Genomic DNA, 20,618 nt, shown 5'->3' with positions numbered 1-20,618 from the left:
TTATTTGATTAATCATCGGCCCTATCAATGGCGGAGGCCGCGGTACACCCAACCGACCGGCCGCAGTCCGTGTGCATGAGCGATCTCATTTGCGAGCATTAGGAAACACAAACACACCATTAGGAGCGGGCGTCAAAATGTCAACAATCGAAATGATAATCAACTGCGTAATAAATTATACACCGCATTAGTTCCGTGGCCGGTCGGAGCACGAAAGGCAGCCCCGTCAGTGCAACGTTTAAGAGCGTGAATGCACACTGCATGCACGCACCGGGATGCTGCGGAATCTGGCGGGACTGTTGAAATGATTCTAATCACCGATATTATCTCGGTGAGCTTGGTTATGCACTCGATGGGTCAGCCGTTGTATGTTTGATGAGTTAAAGAGCTTATATAATTTGCCTCTTCCTGTAATGCTGGGAGAATATTCAATCGACTGGAATTGTAAACACGTGCTCGTGCTGGTTTGTTGAATGAAAAGCAATTGATTTCGAGATGATAATAGCTTTTGTTCAAGTGTGAACATAAAACCGATCAATCAATTTAATTAGTTTTAAACTTTTGCTCTAATTATAGCTCATTGCAGAAGTTTAGCTTGATTAAACATTCGCAGACATGCTTTATTTGATTTAATTTAAGCATTTCAGCATTCACTGTTTAGTTAATCCCTTATATTCAACTGAACTGGTTTACTCAACTAAAATATAACATTCCATTGTTGAAATGCCAATGCCCTTTTATTCAAAAAACAATTATATTGACAGAAAAATTGCTATTAAGAATATCATTACAGAATAACGGTTAGTCGTGTTTTGTTGTTTGATCCTTGACTATCTAAAATTTTGATTGTGTAATGAGAAATTCATTTGCACACTTTATTTTTGTAACAAAGCAACCGGTAATCCTTAATATTCACATAATATGCTACTGACTAACAATAATCTGTTTGCCATTTATATTAAATTGATATAGCAGGGTTTGTTAGTTTGTTTGGAAATTATGTCTTTATTTGCTCCGTGATAGACTGCATAGTATTTTATACTTCATATTCTCAAATTGGTTCTCTTTTGGATGTCGTAAATGGTGTCGAAATACATGAAATTTTAGGAGGTGAACCGTATATTTAAACCAATGGAATCGTATCAGACAACAAATGGAATAGAGGGCTTTTAACAGTAAATTTAATCTTCGATTATCTACTCATAATGCAATAATGTTTTCGCTGTGCGTGTTCAACCTTCTGTGGAACCGTGGTTAGTTTATTTCACTTTTCAGGTTCCAAATAAGTAGTTCTAAATTGTTCTGTTACTTTGTAATCGATTCTCACAAAACAGAGAATTAACAGCAGCTACAAGATAGTAGCTCAGGTTTTTGTTCAAATCCCAAACCAAAAGCTCTCGTTAAGATAACATCACAACAAATCTCGATAGAAACAGGACAAAAAAAAACTTACAACAACCACAACTGATGGCAATAATCACTCTTGTCACACTTTGGGACCACCTGACGAACTGGAGTACCCGTTCTGAGCCCGGAGAAAAGCGTGCTTCAACATTTGAACGTTGTGACACCCACAAAATCGTAACCACAGCAAAGGCTGACCCAGCGCCGCAGGGAACACGGTAAGGAAAAAGTTTATTTATTGCAAAACTTCCACCGGCTCTAGTGTCGTTGTGCTGAAAATATGCTCCCCCTTCGCCGAGCGTTTCGTTGGGAGGTTCATGTTTCCAAACGACCTTAGGTTCCGAGCTACCGGTACACTTTTGCAACGCAACACTCCATTGAAACTAAATTTCCGGCAGGCACGGAAGGGGTCACCGAGGTTCCGTGGCTGGTGGTGGTGTCCTATTTTCCATCGGTGGGTTCTTTGTATCCTCACGATTCCATTCGAGACTCTACTGATCAGTTCCAGAAGGCAGCATCGCTTTGCGGCCGTTTGTCCCCTTTGGAGCAACCCGGCCCTCTGCACTTTACTTTTCCATCTGCTTTATGACCTTCAAGTGCTGATAAAGCGTACCTTCTTCTATATATTTCTTTTTTATTTTATTTTTAACCCTCTTCTGTCGTCTCCAAAACAGGCTCGTTGGTTCTAAATCGACCCAAACGTTCCCGTCAGACAAAATTCTCCTCGGTCGCCAGTACGGTTACCAGTGTATTTAGTCAAAGTTCATCATACTGTGTGGATCAACCGCCTTTTGCTGCAGGTGATGAACAGCCGACGGTTTGTTGTATTCCTCATTCGGATGTACCCTCGATGTCGATAACAAACAAGCGTGTTAAAAAAAGGCCAGATTCTCCCCCGAGGCAACGACATGGAAGTTCCATCACTGGACTGCCAAACTCCGAGTGACCAAAAGTGGTCCGATCGTGTGACCACGTGACAGAAAGACGAAAGGATATAATGATGACATCAAAAGGTCGTCCCCAAGCATCCCAGATCCCAACCGAGTTTTTGTTATTTCCTTCTTCGTGTGGCACAGTTAAAGATGCTATCCTCCATCCGGAACCATAACGCAAGGCTGTTAGGAGGAGGAACACACACAAAAAACGGATCCTCCATTTCGGAAGACAATTTGGACACTTTAAGCAAAAATAAAACCTACCAACATTTCTCCTGCCCACCGTAGCCCTTGGCATCTTTCTTACACGCTTTGTGTGAGTGTGTTTGCAGGTGCTTTTTTCAGCTTGTTTTTACTTCACTCTAAACCCCAGCGAGGATTTGTTGATGTTGCTGATCCGCTCATTTGAATGGCCCCCGGAGAAAGGGTCGCTCTCATTATTTTCTCTCCCGGTCGGTCAGCCCGGCTGTCCCGCTGCCTGGCAGTCCCTCGCCTACGTTCGAATTGCGAGCAAAGGTGCGAATCACTGGAGGCACAGTGTCAGGTATGCTCGTGACATTTCAATAGCGCACCGTCCGGTCTCGGATGGACTGGGCACCATGGGTTGGGCCAGCCGTACATTCGCCAACCCAAAAGTGGCCCGGAACTCCGGAACGATAAATAGCTGTCAAAAGTTGGAAAGATCTGAATTAAGAATGAAGATTAGATGCAAATAAATGGTTTAGAGTGGCGCATTATTGCTGTACTCGGTTGCGCGTGGAACGGGAAGTACCGGGCAGTTTGGCCCTTCGGGGTACCACTTAGGAAGGAGTTCTGCTATTATACAGTTCCGTCCCAGTCGTGCTACGGTCGACGGCATCTGTTTGTTTGTGAGCTGGCAAGTTGGGTAGAAACGGGTCAATTTATTAAAAGATGTGAACGTTGCTTTTGCGGACCATATTATTCCGGGCGCGCACTTTGCGCCAGCGTCCCTTTTGTGCCGGATTCGCCTCAGCATCTCGTCTTTCTTCTTGTCACATTAAAACGATTGAGTTGTCTTGGGCCCAGGGACTGTCGGGGCCGGTGTTTCCTCCCGTTTTCTCCTGCAGCATTACGGACGCGTCTCGTTCGGTTTTATAGCGACTTGTCCGATAGAGCGATTAAAGCACCAATAACGATGTCACGCCGGCCACTCACGTAGCGCGCCCTAGCGACGGCGAGCCGGAAGTCTTTAATTAAAACCGGAAGCGAAGCAAAACAAGGAAACACTCGCAGCAAATTAAACTAGGGCGCTAGCGGCGATGGCGCTCCTCGCCGGCACCCGGTAGGTGACCACAAGAGGCCATCCACAGTTGACAGCTAATTTTAGTTGGCAGGACACGGGGCCACGAGACCAGAGTAGACCAAACCCACACTCACCAGAAAGCGCCACGCAGCACTTGTCGGGGACTTAGAAGGAGGATGGAGCGAAACGAAACAAACATCAAATACCGACACAAACCGGAACCGTCCCATTATGGCGGGGGTGGTTGGGTTGGATTTATTTACTTTTTTCTGTGCCTTTTATGTTTTCCATCCGGCCACATTCTATCTCCGGGATAGGGCGTTCTTCTGTGCGTTTGGCTCTTCTTCAGTGGAGGGCCGATTTCTAAGAAATTGTTCGTAAGCGAATGCGAACCGAACGGCGATACTGGGACAGCAGAAAATAGGTGGTGTTCGACCGGAAACCATGCCTTCTGGAAGCCTCGACTGGACGCAGATGGAAAGATGGACCTTGGAGAAAACCCGGATAGGTTGGGAGTTTCGAGAGACAGCATAAAGCACGGTCAAATCGAGCATGACATGGTACGCTTCCGAGCGAAATACGATTGTCGATTGGACGGTGGCCGATCGGAGTGCTGATTTGTTGCACCCCGGGGGGTTCGGAGCGCACTGAACCGTGGATGAAAAGCATGTGCTAGTCAGAGAACACGGCAAGTACCAAGGGGTCTTCTCCATCGGGACAGTGTCGGATTCGGTGTAAGAAAAATTGATTGTATCGTAAATGGAAAATATATAAATTGTGTCACCGAATGGGGCACTTCCGGGACGCAAAGATTTAACCGACCCTGGTTTCAATGGATAATTTCAATTGCGAAAGTCAGTCTTTAAGAAATGCTTCTATTTGCGAAAAGAACATTATTGTATTTTCTATCAACTTACACAAGCGTGGTGATCTTGCAAAATAAATTAAAATGAAACAGTTTTGAATTAACATTGATGGCAAAGGAGACCACACATTCTGGTATTAATGAGGTCTAGAACGTACATTTCTTATGTTTTTCGCTTTCTCTAGGCTATTGAGTGTTACTGTACCAAAAAATGTGGCTCAAAATCCTAAAGAAATTTGTAAAAAAATATTCGTGGGAAAAATGGTGTTCGCAATAAAAAAATTGATACACTTTCGGCGGTAGAAAAAAGCATGTAAAATAGAGTTGTGTAAATCTGATTCAGATTCATGAATCTGAATGAATTTCTGCCTTTCGTCGTGAGATTCATGAATCCCAAAGACACACCAAATGATGAAAAATCACCTGCCAAAAATGGGTTGAGGGACCCTTTTGTTTTTTTTTTTGTCGCATTGTCCACGCCTATGAAAGAATCGGGGAGATTCATGACAGACCCATTAAAGATTCATGAACAATCATTAAGGTTTCGGAAGATTCATCAAGCTTTGAAGATTCGAATCCGCAAAGATTCATGAATCCATCAGAATGAATCTTACACGGGGTCCTCACTACAGCACGACGTCGCCTGACAGTCTGCAGTCTGGAAAGCGTGTTACACGACGTCCAGACTACAACGCGACGTCGCCTGACAGGCGCTGAACTCCATACTCGGGGTCCACACTACAGCGCGACGTCCCGTCCCGAAACGCGACGTCGCCTGACAGGCGGCCGAACTCCATACAAAAAAATGTCGCACAAATCGCGCTAGTGTAGAAACAGCGAAAAACGCGACGTCGCGCTAGCTCATGTCAAATGTCAATTCGAAACGTAAACAAACCGATAGCTGGACAAAACGTAAACAAACCGAATCACAAACGCGAACAAAACGAGCAATATTCTTCACGAAACATCGGATTTTTCGTTGTACTACTTATTTTTAGGCTTCACAAATGTAATTCAGTTATCAAACTCCGTTTTAATTGATATTTTTACCAAAGTTTTTTCGGGTGCCGAAACGTAAACAAACTGCTCTTCAACAAGTAGGAGATGATGTGGAAATATTTACTTCCTACTTCCGTTTGTTTAAGTTTGTTTTCTCAGTGAATTTCAAATGTGGAAGCGCCAAACTCACTCAGGGTGCATAAAATACGTAGCTAAACAAATATCATGCATTACTACCTCAAAATTCAATAAAAAATTTTAGCCGAGTATGCGCCCCAATGTGATACATATTTCCACATACTCTCCTACCTCTGTCGCGCTTGGCTTGCGCGATTGTTCTGCCGAAACTGGGCTACTTTTGAAACGGGACGTCGCGCTGCAGTGTGGACCCCAAGTTAGGTGAAAGATTCATATGAATGAATCTCGCCAAAAGATTCATTGAGCACAACACTAATGTAAAATGATTCAATGGATTGATTGGTAATATACATTTGCTTAAAAGTTATGGTGACATTGAAGTAACGTTGAAGTTGAAGTTAAAAAATAATTCAACTTTTGGCTTAATGGCAGTTGGCTCGAATGTTGACTGTAACAGACAAAACAATGTGTTTCATTTCTTGTATGGCATACATAGGCAACTTATGCTCCATTTGGACTTCAAACGTTTTGAAATAGATCATACGTGTATACGTGTATCGTGTGGTCGGGTATATATTTATATCCTATTTTTTATGATCCCCACTCACAGAAGCCACTGCGCACTTTCCACCTCTTTCACTTCACCGCAATACGGTCAAATATGTTACCTTGATCAAGGTATCGATTCCAGTGTTGATTTGAGAGTTTAATGTTATAAAAAAACACCTTGCATCATCACAAACAATTATTTTCCATCCGCCGGCATTTTATACCCGCCGGCACTGAGCAAATTTTTGCAAATCTATTTTTCACTCGCCGACCGAAAAACACATTTGCGCACATTTTGACAGTTGACTGACCAACTGACAGCATTTTAGTGTTTGCAAAGGTTGCATTGCGCCTTGCGTAAACTAGGCATAAGATTTTCTTAATGTTTGACTAGTTCATGCGACCGGCTCATAGATCGAACAACTATGAATCGTGGTTGGATTACTGTTTGAACCACGACAGATTCAACCTAAATGGCAAAGCTATTAACTTTGTTCTGAACACTAAAGCGAACACTTGCTTTTGATAATGTGTTCAAAAAAAAGTTACTATGAACGCTAGTTTTGCTTGAAAATCGTTAAAATTAGTTCATATTTTTAATACACACATTATACCCATACTGAGACTGTTCCAAATTCTAATTATATTGTTTTTTTTTAATTTTGCAAATAGTTCTGATATCTAAGATCACTTTTTCAGATATTCCAAATTTCACTCAACCTATTTTTTTTTTATATATATATTTGGACGGCCAGGCCGTATTGTACACTCAACCTATTTTGTATCAGATAGAAAAAAACTCAAAATATCTTAAGATCGAAAAACATTGTACTTATGTAAAATGATGTTCTGTAAGCTGTATACCATGAAAAAATATATAAAAATCCAATAAATCAATTTTGATCACACATAACACTTGATTTAATAGCTCGGTTTAAATGGCTATTTTTGTATTTTAATGTCAGCAAAAGATTTGGAAAACTATACGAAATTAGACATTTTGTGTATCTTTTAAAATTTAATTTATAACTTTTGTGTAATCTACAGTTTATGAAATAAAACCTCCAATCAGCTGCACTTCATTCAAAATCACATCGAGATGCATTTTCCTCCGGTCTCCGATCGGAGCTAATTTATAACTTTCCACCGCAATTGAAACTTTTGCCATCAATGACCCGTTCGGACACCATTTCGTTTTTTTTACTTGTCTCAGGAATTATATCGGCTTCATTGGACACAAAACTCGTCATCCAAATCAACTACAGGCCACTTTGGGACTCTTTACGCTTTTCCAAGCGTTGCTCGGGTCGCCGGGCTAACTGGCCACCGGGGAAAATGGGCGAGAGTTTTTTTTTCCTTACCGACACTTCGGTAGGTGCGAGCCGCAAAACAAACCGAACTAAAAAAGGACAACTTCTGCAAATGGCCCAAGCATGACGCTTCCAATGGGCTAGCTTCTTTATTTGTTTTACTTTCTATGGAGTTGGTTTCTTTTTTGTTAGTCTTGCCGCTCAGCGCGTTACAGCTTTCTCTTTTTTTCCAATTCGCAATGACCAGCCTCCTATCCTGTTGCAAATGGATCCACTTGTGCCGGAAAAATCAGTGGGAGAAAAACACAACAACAACAACAGCAAAAAATCACGAACAAACGACACGCAACAAACGCGACGAATCGGAAGCCCAAGAAGCAAAGTTCGCAAAATTAATTTAAAGTTCAAATAGCTTACGTGCCGAAAGTTTGAGAGCGCGATATAAATTTGATTAGGTCCCACTTTCAGCCACCCAGTCAGCCAGATAAGTGCTGACTTGCTGTGGTGTGAGCATCGGGCGCCGTGCTTGTCGTATATGTATGTTTACTTGTTAAGATTTTTTTTGGTCTGTCTCTTACGAATTCTTTGTGTTGTGCGATCTATCGTCAAAAACACCCACACACACCTCACCCCCACTGGTGGAAGGCCGAGGAAGTTGCGAAACACAAAACCGATTGACATTTGAGGATGGGTAAATTGTGTATTCGACCACACTTGTTTGTATATGTATTCTCTCTTTTTTCCAAACTTTTGTTGACCTACGTTTTCGTATTAAAAACAAAGTGGAAAGGGAAACAAAAAGCCGATCTGGAAACTCGAGAACGATTCCGGTGAACTCTGTGTTTTGCCATGTGACTTGGCTAATTCTCATACCATGTGAAAGGTGACTGTTATGGCGTTCCACCAAAGTGCTTTTTACACGCATGCCAACACACTGCCCCAGAAGCTGTCCGTGTGTGTGCCGACACAGTTTGTGAAAGTTTCAAAATGTGATACCCGCCACGGGAAGAAGTTTTGGGGTGGTGTATTTGTGCTCCTTTTTTTCCTTAATTTTTAGTGCCGGTTGCTGCCTCGGGATCAGGACGGGTAGAAAAAGTTTTCCGTCCCACCACAACAGTTGAAACGGTTTGTTGACTTTTAATACACCGAAATAGCGTTGAAAATGGCTGTTGTTTTGAGCATCCACTCCAGCTCAGCTAGCGTAAAGTAGAGACTTACAGGATAGAAAAATATCTTTTTTCTATGGAAAACATTGCGGCGAAAAGTTCCAATTTACCAATTAGAACACTTTAGCTGGACCCACTCGATAACACATAACCTTTCACAGTTACTTACAAGTGTGTCATTACATCTACTCAGTATTGCACACATTTTTTGCGCTTAAGAAGCCGTAACTTGTTGCGTTGAAAAGCTTGAGCTTTTTCTTTCTCAATTTTTGCTCTTGCTAAGAATGTCTAATCGATGGAACGGGATTTACTTTCAGAAATAAAGAAGTTTGAATTTAAGAAATTAAACTGACCATTGGTTTTGAAATATTCAAACCAACCAACATGTAATCGTACATTTTGTCAATACTATTAGATATTTACTAGAACCTTACGAGCTATGACCCAATAACGAACAATTATTGCTACGAACAATGCAATTTGGAAACCACTGTATGACCGTATAAATCTTAAATAAACGAAAGCTTATCTGAACGTACGTGTCACCGCTAATCAACCGGCCAACAATAATTAGCGTGTTTAAGCAAACCAGTTGTGGAACAGCACAAACATCCACCAACAGCTAGCACGGTTCGACTTTCGTCTGCAACGTGCCCCGTCCCCACGGTGTGGCTTTCCTTTACCGAGCCGAGGTGCACCGATGGTACACTTCAGCTCATTTAGCTAATCCTTCCCAGCGACAAGAGATTTTCTCCCGCCCGACGGAAACTCGTTGCTCCGCTGCAACAACCCGCCTTGCTCATTTTCCATTTAACGCTCGATCGACTAACGAACCGTCGCATCGAACTCGCGTGCTTAACACCGCGCGTGCATGCTGTCGGACAGAGCGAAACGAAAAACCTGTGTTGAGCAGCAAGCAACCGACACAAGAAAAAGAACTGGAAAGACAGGTGAACCAGCGCAAAACAAATGGAAGTGCTGTGGGTAGCAGGGTGAACAAACACAGTCAGATTTTATAACGAGAAGCAAAAACCACGAGTAAGCCAATACCCGACAGCAGTAAAACAGGAGCACAACAAAACAACATCAACTACCACGTGCTGTGGCTAGGATGCCGGAGGGGAGGGAAGGGGTTGTCGCGTCGGCCATGGGGGTTTTTGGGAGGTGCCAGGACCTGCATTCGGCTCAAACAGAGTCTCAGCAAACAGATCGAGGACGCTCTTTTAGTGGTGGTGCGCCCCTGTATGCTCAACCAATAAGGCAACCGGCCCGTGGTTCAGTTTCTTCTCTGTGGTTTTGCTATAAAACTTTTCTCGCTTACTTGCTGTTCTTGCTGCTCCGAAGCACAAATGTCTTTCGAGAATTCTCCGCCGATCTGCCCCCGGAGTTTCTTGCACCATGCGATTTTTGTTCTTTCTTTTTTCCTTTTCTGTCCGGGTGTATGTTTGAGCACGTATGCGAAGTTCTCGGTCGGTATCGGAAGAACTTAGATTAGATAGGATTGCACTCGAGTTCGGAGCCGCTCTGGAGCCTCAACGATGCCCGACACAAATTGGGCGAAAGAAGGCAAGCGAAAGCGAGCTAGAGAGCGACGGAGACAGAGAAACCGGGAGTGAATACCCGCCCGATGTCATGGCCCGGTGGGTGTAAAACAATAGGGCCGGATCCATTTCGTTCTCGATTGTCGTGATCTGAATCACATACGACTTGCGAAGTGGAATAATGTGAGCACGCGAATGTGAAACAACCCGAAAGCTCCTGAACCGGGATAAAGGATCTTTTGCACGTCTTTGCCGCACACAAACAGACCAACTAGATGCCGAACGGCAGTGCCAAAGGGTGCCGCACACGTACATGTGCGGGGTGTGTGTGTGTTTGTGTGTGTGGTGAGCGCGTATGTGCACAAGCGGGAAGCCTAGACCGCATGCCAATACTAGGTTCTCATATTCTCGCGAGGACCGTCGCAAGGCATTGAAGATTTGTGGAAGACGGTTGGGGTAAGGAGTTTTTCGATCTATTTTCTTTACATATTTTCCCATCCGAATCCATTTGTGCCCCCTTTCTCACCACCACTATATGCGTACGGAATTGGCACATATACACTCTTTTGTTGGTGTTTTGGATTTTATTTGTTAAATCTACTGTTCGTTCGCGAAGTAATCAACTCTTTTCTTTTTGTGTGCACGGAACAATGCGTGTTACATTCACTTATTGTAGATAGGATCTACTGTACCTCATATCAAGGGTTACGTTTTTCTTCAGCTACATTATTCTAATTTGACCAAAGTAGGCTTAAGACCTTGGAAAAGCCATAAAGGAATATGATACTTAATATAATGGAATCGTTTAGAGTGGACATTATTGAAATTTGTCTAATATTGATGATAATGATGATGATGAGTTAAGTTTATAAATAACAAAGACCAATGCAATCACCTTATCATGTGCACAATCGACAACAAATATACGCTACGCTACATTGAAGTAATCTCGACTGGCAATCAAGAGATCAATGACCAGGCGCCTCCATGATACATTCTTCAAATGTACTTCAAACATTCCATGCATAATGTGTGTCCAGTACAATGGAATGTTTGAGGTAAGAATATCAAACCACATAGACTTCAATGAACGCACATATGCCTGACATTGTTTATGATTAGCTTGCTAGTGAATGCAGATAATGTAAACATAAGGATTTCTCTTTCCATACACTTGTCTACGAGAGGACTAGATGGGTTCTGTCTCATAACGGTAACATTCTTCTCAATTATTGCTATGTCTATCCTACAAAGTGATACACCGTTGATATATATCAATAAACACATTGAATATTGTACATTTCCTTGGTATCAAAGGTTTTACGTTCAGCATCATCGTTCCCGGGATGCAAGGTTGTCGTAATGTCGTAGAAAGTTATAGTTTTGTATTTTTTTAATTTACTAGAAAGTTTTTCAACGATAGGCAGGCTCGTAAACCTTGACGCAATAAAGAAAACAAATTCTAATAAAAAACGTTTACATAACTTTTCTTCTGTATTCATGTCTGAAACAGGAATAGTTTTTTACTGTGTTTACTCTTCTCCAAACCAGTATTTTCTTAGGAAATATAAAGTTTTTGAAAAAAACTTTCTTACTTTTTTTTATTGCTTTCGGTTACTACAACTTACTGGTTCCTCTTTATTTCAATCCATTTCATCAATTAATTGGATTCAAATGATTGGATAAAAAAGGAAGGTAAAAGGTTATTGTGAATTTAGTTTTCGTTTAGTCACTAAATGTTTTATTCTGCAATTAGTAATCAACAAACATTCGTCCTTTGCGCTTAACCAACCCAGTAAAGTTCGTTTTGTGTGCTATTTAGTACCCCGTTCATCCACGGGAACAGTTAGTAACAAGAGCTTGATGATGATTTTCTACATTTTCCCAATCGTCGGCATTGGGGCACTTGCAGGCAACTTCCGTGCCGCACCCGGATTATAATAGTTGCAATTTCAGCCTATTTAATTAATGTGCAAATGGGAGAACTTCCATTACCTTGCACCCGTTAGAACCACATACCTAGCCGAGTACGCGCACATTCTGCAATTCTGTTTCACACTAGCTTAGCGTTTGAAGCCTGCTTCATCCACTAACAGCTGCCCAAGGACGAGGCGCACTTATGAAAATAATGTATGGAATGGCATCGCGAGGAAGGGGGAACCGTTGATAGCCGACGCAGGGTAAGAATTCACCCGGACAGGCGGGTTGGTCGGAAATTGCAAACGCCTCCAATAAATAACCTCGTTACATGCCCCACATGCCTTTGCGGTGCAATTGCACAAACTCTCGTCGAGCGCCATCGGGCAGCGTTCCTGTAATCATCCGTCGGTTGTTGGATTGCGATTTCCACCACACATGCTCGCAACTAATGAATCCTCTGGCCGATGCGCCTCGTGGTCTACGTTGGCTCCTTTTCGTTTCCGAAATGGCCGACCGCTGACCCGATGAGCAGCTTACCCGTCGAGCTGCAGCGAAAGGATTGCCCGGAACGCCATGCTCGATTACTCCACCCATCCCGGTGAACGGCCGAGGTCTGGTTCCATCAACGTGGAAATGTTGGATACCTGTTTCTAGAGCGTTATTCTAATTTGCACACGTCGCTAACAGCGATTCAATGCCGCAGGACGCACCACAATGATGTACCCGTAACAGGCCAGCCGGAGAACGGTGTTCACATGGTCCCACACCGGATGCTAGGATGCATTCTTTTACACCGGACCCATTTAAACATAATTAGAACTATTCCGATGATGTGCAATAAATTGTTCTAGTTAACTTTAATTAAATGAAGCTGCTAATTCCAATCCCCGCTAATCCCATTATGATGAAAACCTCGGCGATATGGACTTTGAATTAGTTTAAGCTTTTTTTTAATTTGTTGGTAACGTAAACTAATGCTATCCTTGAAAAATTACAACAGCATACTTTAAATTGGCTCTTTTTTTATCTGACTCTGAGTAGAATTGGTTCTAAATATTTAATGAACTCAAGCTTATTATGAGTGAATTTGAATCCACAGAACAGTGTAATTTTATACTTATTTTACAGGACCGCAAACTGGATTGTAGATTAGCATTTTCGTTAAATGAAAAACATATTTTACAGCATGAAACATATACAATCTAAACGGAATATTGAAAATCGTATCTGAAATCAAATTTTAACGAACGAAACAACGGAAAGCTGATCAACAAGTTGACCCAAAGTTAATCAATTATTTTTATTTAACGTGTTGGCTGTAGCTTTGCATACAATAAAACTCTATGATAATATACCAGCCTTCAGTGAACAAAGACTAACACTAACCATACTGTACGTACTGTTCGGAGACCGCTAAAATGGGATTTAACAAACAAATGTTCTTCACTGCGTAAATTGTGTAAAAATGATAATTCCAACCGTGTTGAGCGCAGGTGAACATTTCACAAAGAAATCGAACACGTCGATGATGGATGAGCTGGAGTGGGTAATAGATTTAATTATCGTTAACACTTCTCGCATCTCCAGATTGCCCAGCACCGAGTCGACTTTTGCCCTTGAGGGCTACCGTCGATCAGGTTCCTGAACCCGGTACGGCATGGCAGCTCTTGGTGGTTGCGCATGGCCCCTCACACTTCACACGCTCCAAGCGTTCCAATCGTGCGGTCCAGTACCTTCGATACATCTTGCGGTGCACTTGTTGCTGCGCCACATTGTGCAGGATGTTTGTCTTCCCGAGGAAACTCTGCGTTCTCCGTCACCGCCCGGCAGTCTCCGTGTCCCAAGGCGTGCGATGTTGGTCTGTTGTTAGTTATTGAAAATGAATTGGATTAACGCTCGGCTGAGCAGGATTATAAATCACTTCCGGTTTGTTGAACAGCGAAAAACACTCCACTTCACGCTGAAGGAGCTGGAAACCTTGCAGCTGTTTTCTAGGGAAAAGTGGCTGGGGCCCAGGTCCCAGGTGCCCGCTGATAGTGCCTTGCTAGTGCTTCATTCGACCGAGCGGGTCCAGTTGCATCCGGATGAGTGGACGAATCACGGAGCAAAACGTTTACATGTTTTGCTTCGCTACGGATTAAAAGCCGGAAGCGAGGAAGAGCCGGACAACTTTGTCGACACCGGTGAAAATGTAGGAAAAACCATGAGGGAAGGGATTGGTAGAAACAGTAGTTTTAATTAAATTTTAGTAATCGTTCTGCGGGGGTACATAATGCTACAAAGTACTTCTCTCTCTTCGCCTACGGTATATTATTCCACCTCAGGAGGTGTAAACAAGATCCCGAGAGCTTAGAGTTGCACTGGCTAGCCCTGGCAAGGATAAGGTTAAAAATACTTAAAGGCAAATTATTCGTCCTAAACAGAATGGCCATTCATATCAGAACACAAAGGCGGTAAATTTAAAGATTCTTCAATTTTCTTTTTTCAATACATATCTTGAGAAGCGGCGAATATTTTCTTAGCCAAAAATACCAAATCTAGCAGCTTTTCTCAAAACCAAATCTATATTGAGCAATTATATTTAAAATTTTATCTATTATGCCCAATCCAAAACAAAACATTCAATTTGCCGCTACCATCATTGTATTGTTATTAAAAGCAAATATCGTAATTGTAAGATTTAAGATTTTTGAAAGTTCTTGCCGTAAATCTTTTAGTTTCGTGCTACGAAAAATTATGTTTAAAAAATTAAAAAATTACTTGATTCAATGTTGCTTTTTAATACATTATTTTTTATGGGTTCACTTTTTCTTTTTAGTTTTATTAATTTTTTTCATAGAAAAGTTATCTACGAACCAATCTATTTTCTATTTTCCTAAAGCAAAAATATTAAAATTGAACAGCAAGTGTACTTATAAGCAGCCGATTGAGGATTTAAATTTTTAACTGAATACAGAGTTATAGCGTGTAGAAAATCTTTGGTTAAATCAACCGCCCTTTCACTTTGCATTATGGTAATTGTTATGGATTTACGAAACAACCTTTCATATGTAAGACAACGGAAAACTTCGTAAATCTATCAGAACTATTTGTCAATATCCAGCAAGAATCTTGAAGCTTATTCTGATTCTCAAGATAAATAACATACCGTAAAAATCAGTCTTTCTCTAAATTATAGGTCTGAACGGTCCCAGGTTGATGTATGAATTTTTACTCAAGGAATAAACTAATGCTGACAAATTTTACCTTGGACACTACGCCATCACCAATTTCCATTTGCCATCCGTAGCTGAGCGTAGTCTGATACTCAATTGGCTCTATGACGATATCGCGTTTTATCTTGATTTCCGTTTTCGCCCCGAGCGTATCTTCGACCCTTGCTTTCCGCCCCAAACTGGAAAATAAATAATGTTCGACGTCGAAACGGAACAGCTTGCTCTACGCTTTCCCTCCCCATCGGGGAAGGTGGGACTCGGTTGAGCAACAGAAAACGAACATTTGTCCCGAATTGTATCGAACTTCCGAGAGCATTGCCACAAAACACGTGCGTTTCTACATGGCCACTGCACCCTTCACCTTGCGGAAACTCTCGCAATGGAATCGAGGGATCGCGGTTCACAAGTCAATCGTGGCGCCAAAACCGGAACAAGCTCCTCCATCATGAGGTTTTGCCAATGGCGCGTCTTCACCTCATCCCCTCTGCTTCCTAGGTTTTGTTCTTTTTTTGACCTTTCTGAGATGTTTCCACGGGCCGGGCAACGAACCATCAGTGCGCCTTCCGCTGATTGATAGTGATCATTATGCTTTTTAATAGCAGAGATAGACGAAGATTTCTCATTCAGCGACACGTTTCCCAGTTCGTTCTATTTGCCCTGCGCTGGTACAGTTTTAAACTCGTTTTCCATCTCTGCCATTGTAAGTTTTTGTTCAGTTTTCCTCAGCGTGCACGTTGTGCTTGCTTTATTTCATTTTTTTTTTCACTCGAAGCAAAACTTCCGTTCGCGTCTTTATCTCACACTCCTTCGCTCTAACGACCCTTGAACCAGCGACCAAAAACTTTGGCCTGCGGATGGAAACTTTTGGCCATTTCCAATCCTCTCGCTAGTGATGGTGATTGCCCAACGATGACGACAGCAACCGACGAGTGACGCTCAGGGTGGCACCTCTAGCAAAATGGTACCGGCCAAGAAACGTTCGCCAGCGATGCAGGGAAGCAAAAAATCTGTATCACAAGCATAAAAAATAACGGTCAATTAAATTTAATTAAAGATGCTTTCGCCCCGGAAGATTAACTTGATTTTATGGGTTTAATATTAACTTAGGACGAAGTGAAAGGTTTTCGGGAAGGATTCACAGCCGCTTGCCCACACCTATCCATTTTTTCTTCCACGCTTTTCCTTTTTCCCCGCATTCGTCGTTGGCGGCAAGTCGATGGGTTCACACCCATTTCCCGGCAGTCTTCTTGCGCTCCGGCGTAAAGCTGATTGGCACGATGGCTGCGGCATTTGACACAAGTACCCTGCTCTCCATTTGTAGAGCGAAACACGGCATACCGGCATGGCGGCTGTTACAAATTTCCACGGTCTTTAAAATTCCGGCGAAAGTGCGAGGCTCCCCTCTCTATGTATTCAAGTGTTTTAATACCGGTGTAAGAAATGAAGGCAAATTATTTTAACAGTATCATCAAACCGAAACCAGTTGTAACGGTTTTCAAGTGGGCATTACTCTTCGCCATTTGTTTATGCCTACGCATTTTCATATTGATTCAACGTGCAGCTACACTTCCGATTATGTGTTTTATTGTGAATTTCACACGTTTTTTGACTAATATTTGTTATTCAAATATGAATTAAGAATCATTACCTTTAAGTCACTCCAGATTTTCTCATTTTCATTCCTTTGCTTTTCACCTAAACAAGTCTTATATGTTTTCAATATTTAAGCGTTCATTCAAATTGCTAAGGGAATAGAATGTGTAGTTTTTCTGTTACTTCAATAACAAATTATGTTAGCATTAAAAATGAAAACAAAACAAACAAAAAGTAAAGTTGTATGCAAATTGTATTGGTTCAAAGATCTAATTGATCTTTGATTGATGTAATACTAAAGACGTCATGATTAATCCAAATAAGTATTGTAATTGGTATTTTCTCATTTATTCGTAAGTCTCATTTGTTCTTTTATACAAACCTATACCAATTCTTTCGGATGCTTATTCACTCACCATGGAATCAAATCGCCATTAAGTTTACTGCTTAGTTTAAACACATGTACTACTGTACATGGTAGTCACTCGCACCCCAATGAAATCCTATCACACCGCGGGGCTCAAAGGAAATTCAATGGTCTGCCAACTTTTGCCATCAAACCATTACCGAAGTACGATAAACAGCACGAGTACATGATTGCGAAATAACTGCTAGCGCTTCCATTTTGTCGGGAGCTCTGAAGTAGGAAAACGAGCGACCACAAGGACAAGTATTGCTCGTGTGTTTCTAGGTTAGTTGGAACATAAGTTCAACGAAGTGATAATTGCGCTGTAAATTCTGGTACATTAAATGGACGATGATTTTGTTCGGACGATCGAAAAGCGTTAGACTGCATGGTTGGGGTGGAATGTTAGATGGGGACGCCATGTCCAGACAGAATCCATGAGCAAACCAACAAGAGGTTAAGATTCAAACTATGCACGCACTTGCAAAAGGCACGGAACTACTGCTCCAGACAATATACGGTGCCTATAAGCCTAGAAACAACACTGATGTACCAGGCGAAATAGCCATAGTGACAGTTGGAGAAGTTCCCATCATCTCAGTGCGCACTAATATCACGTTCCATCATGGCTTTTGATGGACAATGAGTGTCTATGCCAATAGTAACACACATGCTTAACACATTTAACATCCAGATGGCAACGACTTGCTCGATTATGATCATCCTTTAACTAAGGAAAGGAGTATAACTAGATAGATCCCCGTTGGGCGTTGAGAATCATGCGAGAAATACCGAGCCCGTTTGTAAATGCCTACAAGAGTCGTACGCAAAAGTTGGTAGCATTTAACATGATTCGCCAAGTTTAGCATGAAATTATTGTACTAATCTCCCGGGGATTTATGGCGATTTGGTGAATAGTACAACCATTCCTTCCGTTTACCAACCCAGCGATGCCACACTGTTCAGGCTTGTGCTGTAGTTGCCAACACCTTCCAGCAGAAGTCTCGTGGGAGGGTGAAAAACATCCAGTAGAAAATTTCAACCATCCCGCAGTGTAGCACGCAGTCCCCCTTTGGGTATCACCTTGGACTCCGCTCCCTGGGAAGGATAAAACTATTTGTAGGCGGGAATGAACGCTAAATTTATTACCATTGGAATGCGGTAAATGCGGTTTCCCGTGCCTAGACGAGAGGCTTATGGCGCCCAGAAAGGGCTCGTCGCTATTTCGTTGACCCCCAACCTCTGCCTGAAATGAGCCCATCATGGCGGGGTAATTGAGATAACCTAGAACTTTTTTGTTGGCATCTTGATTTGGAGTTGTTTGATCGCAAATTTGTTATAAGCAAATAAATAAGAAAGGAACCGAATACAAAAACCGTTATAATGTAGTTTCAAGGAAAGCAGATATATTTTTTATACTTTGGAATCACGGCAAAAATTGAATATTAAAAACAACTTTTACGAAAGCTAGTTAAACTGCACCAAGGGGGCTGAATCTAAATGAGTGGCTTTATTACTATTCAAGCAAAGTGGTTTGTTTAAAATCTCTGAACATGCTGAACATGATCAATACGTGGTATTTATTGATAGCAACTCTTCCATTCTGTCTCTATGTCAGAGATTGTAAAAGTCCTGCCCGTTAGAAAATATCTACGCAATATACGAAAACAAACATCTAAAACTTTATCGGATTCGTTTACGATATCACACTTGTTTTTTCCTAAGACTGTGTGTTGAAACTTTTGAACGAGGTGTTTAATATCAGGCGCTTTGTCCAGAATCCAGCGACAAAATAACATATTTACTTTGCATCCACAATATGTTTATATAATACAAAGTTGAGCGAAAATAAGAGTCAAAATAAATGGTTACAGTAGAATTTTGCAATATGTTATCCAACGTTTATGTTACTTTCCGAATGAAAAATTTTACACTCCAATTAAAAATGGTATAACATTGTTGAAGAAACGTGTCCCCGTCCCTGCTGTTCATAGTGTATTAGCAACATACGCGCACAACGACAAACACAAAATTCTACCCATATATATTCAACATGCATTGTGTCTATCGCCTCTTTTAACTTAAAACATCTTTTTTTAAATACGTTACGACATGGCATTAGTCGCTTTTTTTTAGTGAATGTATAGCGACGGTTAATTTGAATTATGTCTTTTGAGTGATTTAACTAATTTTCTATTTTACAATATTTTTTACTAGGGTTGTTATTTCAGTTGTATTCCCTAAAATTTCCAATTTATGTTTCATTTCTGTCACACAATCAATAATTTGTATGGTTTCCATCTTTTGGAGAAAACAAAACTTCTGAACCATGTCAATTGTACGATGCGAGTTGAATGCTTTCATTTAGTTCATAACTTTTGAAAAGCATCGCCCTGTATCAGTGCAAATATACTTACACACAGACGCCATTCGGTTGCATCCCACTAAACACAAAACAAATACACACAGCTACAGAATGTGTTGGAACGTAAATTAATGTACTCCCTTCGGATTTCTTCCTTTTCTACAATTTATAGTGACTTCGCCGAATGGGGCAGCCACCGTGGCAGGTTGTAAGGAAACCCGTCGGAACCTGCTGCTCACCATTGCCCTAGGGATGCTGACGATACTAGCCGTAATACACTCCTACAGACCCAATCCTCCTCTGCTGCTGCTCCGATAGCTTTCACCGGTAGCTGCACCATAATTTCACCGTTCCCGTGCTGCAGCCTGCAGTGCCGTGAAGTTGGCCACCGAAGTTCATTGCCGCGGGTGTGTTTCCGTGATCCTTCCCTGCCAATTACTTGCATTCCAACCATGGCAAAACCATCCCTAACCCAGCATACCACTCCGGCGCAAGCACGTACACAACACGTGAAGCAGGTGACCGACTTGACTGATCGATGCTACGACAAGGCACTTAGTGCGACAGCAACGTTGGCTACCGTGGTGGAGGTAAAATCTTTCCCATGAAAATCCACGCTCTGGTACGAGAGACAAGTGTAAAAATAAATAAGCAAAATGTGTACCTAGGAGGTAAAGCACACCGTACGACATGGAACTAAGAGAACAGAAAGGTTGAGGAAATCCGTTCCAATTCCATGTCGAAGCGCAGATACATAAAATATCGCCTCTAGGTACACGACAAGGGGAAATGCAAGCTGAGTGAAAAACCAAACAGTGTTTAGACGCGTTCTGTAGTAAATTTATTAAAACATAGTGAATAAATAAAGAGACGATTGAGTAGCTGTAACGAATGAAATACAAACCGTGTGAATGTGTCTACCAGTATGTGCAGAAGCGATAAGCAAAA

General features: G+C 41.8%; 1 protein-coding gene across 1 annotated transcript in view; it reads left to right on the top strand.

Annotated features, from left to right (window-relative positions):
* The window catches only part of LOC131288561 (uncharacterized), a 111,718-nt gene extending 91,705 nt beyond the window's left edge, over nucleotides 1–20,013 (top strand). Inside the window, exon 7 of the mRNA XM_058317705.1 lies at nucleotides 19,843–20,013. Coding sequence (XP_058173688.1) covers nucleotides 19,843–19,988 — 146 coding nt within the window. The 3' untranslated portion in view covers nucleotides 19,989–20,013. The remainder of the gene's footprint in view (nucleotides 1–19,842) is intronic.
* The last annotated feature ends 605 nt before the right edge of the window (nucleotides 20,014–20,618 follow it).

The sequence above is a fragment of the Anopheles ziemanni genome, chromosome 3 (genome assembly GCF_943734765.1).
Source record: "Anopheles ziemanni chromosome 3, idAnoZiCoDA_A2_x.2, whole genome shotgun sequence".
NCBI lineage: Eukaryota > Metazoa > Arthropoda > Insecta > Diptera > Culicidae > Anopheles > Anopheles ziemanni.
The sequence above is the reverse complement of the archived record's forward strand: the minus strand, read 5'-3'. Positions and strand labels throughout refer to the sequence as shown.